The sequence below is a fragment of the Poeciliopsis prolifica genome, unplaced genomic scaffold (genome assembly GCF_027474105.1).
Source record: "Poeciliopsis prolifica strain line A6 unplaced genomic scaffold, Auburn_PproV2 SCAFFOLD041, whole genome shotgun sequence".
In the NCBI taxonomy this organism is placed as follows: Eukaryota; Metazoa; Chordata; class Actinopteri; order Cyprinodontiformes; family Poeciliidae; genus Poeciliopsis; species Poeciliopsis prolifica.
In genome coordinates this window covers 5136929-5140296 of record NW_026562416.1, presented here as the reverse complement: position 1 = coordinate 5140296, position 3368 = coordinate 5136929, and the positions used below count along the sequence as shown (strand labels likewise).

The 3368-nt window shown below is 35.1% G+C and overlaps 1 protein-coding gene across 1 annotated transcript; it reads left to right on the top strand.

The window, feature by feature from the left end:
- The first annotated feature begins 2035 nt into the window (after window positions 1-2035).
- On the top strand, window positions 2036-3368 carry qrfp (pyroglutamylated RFamide peptide). Its single transcript, XM_055055332.1, has one exon. It carries the CDS (start codon window positions 2228-2230, stop codon window positions 2780-2782), a length of 555 nt encoding a protein of 184 aa, XP_054911307.1. The 5' UTR covers window positions 2036-2227; the 3' UTR covers window positions 2783-3368.

The window sequence follows — 3368 nt, the reverse complement described above, 5'->3', positions numbered from 1 at the left end:
CATTTTCTTCAGTAAAGTTTGGTCTCTTCACTGAATCACCACATGGAAGAAATTCAGTAAAATGTCTTCATACAGAAATAATATTTCATTAGGAAATCCAGCAACAAGCACTCTAACATCCCTGACAGATTTTTTTTTCTTTCCAAACAACTCAGTCATTTTGAAAACAATCATAAAACTAAATTTATTTCAGTCGGTTGATTCAAATAGTGAAGCTCATCAGCATGGTGGAGAAGGGGGGTAAATTTTGTCTTGCTTTGGAGTCACTTGCATGACCCCTATGATCATTGAGCCAGTGATCTTATTCCAGAGTCAGAAACTCTATGATATGCCAGAAGTTAAAGAGTAGGGAGAGATTGGGCCATTCAAGCTATGAAACTGTGCTGAAAAAAATGGAGCAGGAACAAATTTGTATAGAAACAGCTGCTTCAAGTTATGATATGCCAATGATAAAAACACTCCTGAATCATTGGGTCTACGCAGCTTTTCAGCCACATTTTCATTCTGGTTTTGTTTTTGTTTCATGAATAATGACTCTGAAATATGTTTGGCACAAAACTCAGTGCTTTTATTTGCAGCCTGGCTACATCCAACCCTGTTTGTGATTCGTATATTTCAATTAACAGCTCAACTTCCTGGTACCGCGGAAACATTTCCTCTGTAACAATGTGGTTTTAGATTTTAAAAAAGGCCTTTTTTTTACAATCAGTCTTGAAGCTACCTCCTGATTCACAGTTAAATTAGGCTTATGGGTCCACAAATATTTTGGAACATAATTGATGTTATTTTCATTCAAGCAAAGGCCTCATTTGGTTTGAGGTTTGGATTTGCCACGGGATTACTATGACATTTTTCAGGTATGTTTGTGCTATCCTATCGAAACAATGCTAATTACAAGCACATACATAAAAGAAATCCCGGAGACTCTCTCTAATCAGAAACATGTTAATTAATCTTTTGCATCCACTTCACCTCTCGCCAAACAAGCAGTCATAATTGGCCTCAGTACTAAACCCAGGCAAATGTTGCTGAGCTAATAAGAATGAAGTTTAAGGTATTTGGTGAAAATGCGTCAGAGGGCGGAGCAACCAATGTGTGATGGCAGAATGGAGGAGACAAGTTGACGGTTTTAAAAAGGTCCGAAGCACAAATGTTGCAGAAGACACAAGGTGTGCCTGACAGGAAACAAGGTAAGAAATATTTAATATGAAGAGAGCTGCTTGTATGTTTTGTAAATTACTTTAGTTTTTTCTATTAATGTGATACCTTATGGAAAATGTGTATGACCAGAGAAACTAAGACGTAGAGCCAGAAGGCATGAGAGTTTAAATGACCAAACCTCAAATTAAGATCAAACTAATTGGTTTCTTTTAAGAAACAGTAAAAACTTAAGTCTCTGTCTGATTAACTATTTAAATCACGCTTTTATCAGCTTATATCTTATATATCTATAAGAAATATTTAGCTATTTCTTAAAGAATCACAGTGCTCTTTAAAGTCTTTATGTAAAGTGCTTTTTTTTTATAAGTGTTAAATATAAGTTAATGTCCAATTAGACCAGCAACTGCAATCTTTAGTCATTTTTACTCAGTTCAGCAAAATAAAATGTATCTACAACAAATGCTACTTGACCTTTAGAAAAAATAGAATTTATAACTTTTGATAAACATCAAGTGCAAGGAATGCCATTTTTGAATAAGCACAGTTGTATTTTTATTTTTAGGTTTTAAAATAAAGAACTTTTACAAAGAGATTTTAAATACATTTTCTTGTATGGGCAGAAAAACTGTTTCCAACCTAATGGCAAAAACTTTTATTTAAAAAAATATGCTATGGATACTTTGTGTCATTTTGTTGTGAAAATTCAATGTATTTACATGAAAATCAGAAAATTATCTAAAACTTCCATTTATTTTATTTTCATTTTTAGAGAGAGGCATTGTTTTACATGATACTTTTGTTTATAGTCACAACTACAAACTGATTAATGAGGCCTGAAAACCTTTAACATTGGTTACATGGCTTTTATTTTTAACAAACTCAAAATCAATCAAAGAATAAAAATAATCCAATTTTGTTTTAAGTTTTTTACAATCTAAAATATATTTTTCTCATTTCATGAATGCCCTACATATCTTATCCTAATTGAATAATTTTAAAGCAAATGGAATCTAATAAAGGATTTTAAACTCCCTATAACATTTTTATTGCTGCTCTTTCTGTCCAGATGAAACTGCCTTTCCATATCAGTGCCTCACAGGTAATCCTCCTCTTCCTCAACCTCCTCTGCCCAATCCCACACACAGTTTCCACAAATCCCCCATCTTCTGCTGCTTTCTATCCCAGTCAAGAGCTGGAGTCCAACCTGTATGACCTCAGTGCTCCACTGCAGGACCCCAAGCTCCCTAAAATGTGGTCTGACTGGCTTCAAGACTCTCCTCAAATTCATCTACAGCCTGAGGAAGTGGGTGTCTGGGAAGAAGAGCAGCTGCTGAGAGACCAGAGAGGGGATGTTATGGATCTGCCACTCTCCCCATTCGCTGCTGATATCTCTCTAGAGGCCATAAACTATCAGGAGGGAGGAGAAGGTGAAGAAGGCTGGAAAAGAAACGACGCTCTTACATCCATGGCCGGAGGGCTTCAAGCCGTCAGCCGAGAGAAAGGAGGATTTGGTTTCCGCTTTGGAAGGAAGAGACAACTGGAAAAGATAAGGAGGAATGGAAAACAGAGGAGGACAAGAGAAAGCAGAAAGAGAGATTTCATAACTGAAATGTGGGCTTAAACAAGATTACTTTTTTTATCTTTACTTTATTGTCAACAGAAAGCAACCAGTGGCATCGAATGCATTTTACAGAGAGAGAAGCTGCTCTGTGCTTCACTGCCTATAATTATAAGAAACGAGGCAATAACGGAGATTTTTGTTTAATAAATAAACTTTTCACATTACATAATTTACATGCCTTAAAATTTATATTAACTCTTCATGAAATTGCACAAATGAAAAACTGCTAAATTAAATATGTGACTTCCATCAGTTACACCTGTTTCTCAAGCCTTTAATGTTTTTTTTATTATTATTTTACACAGAGACATTGTACAGCAGTTCATCAACCCTTTCAAAGGAAAGCTGGATGGTACCAGGTGAAAGGAAAAATGATTGCAAACTGTGGTACAAGTACAATTTAACAAAGTTTGTGATTGATGATAAATCAGAATAAAATAAATACATATTGTTGCATTCGATACATAGCTAATACATCATGATTCGCATCTCATTGAAACCAATTAAGCTGCTGTTTTACTCACCACCATCATTGAGTGTACAGTATATCTGCTTGAATTAACCAATTTAAGACCAGTGCAGTATG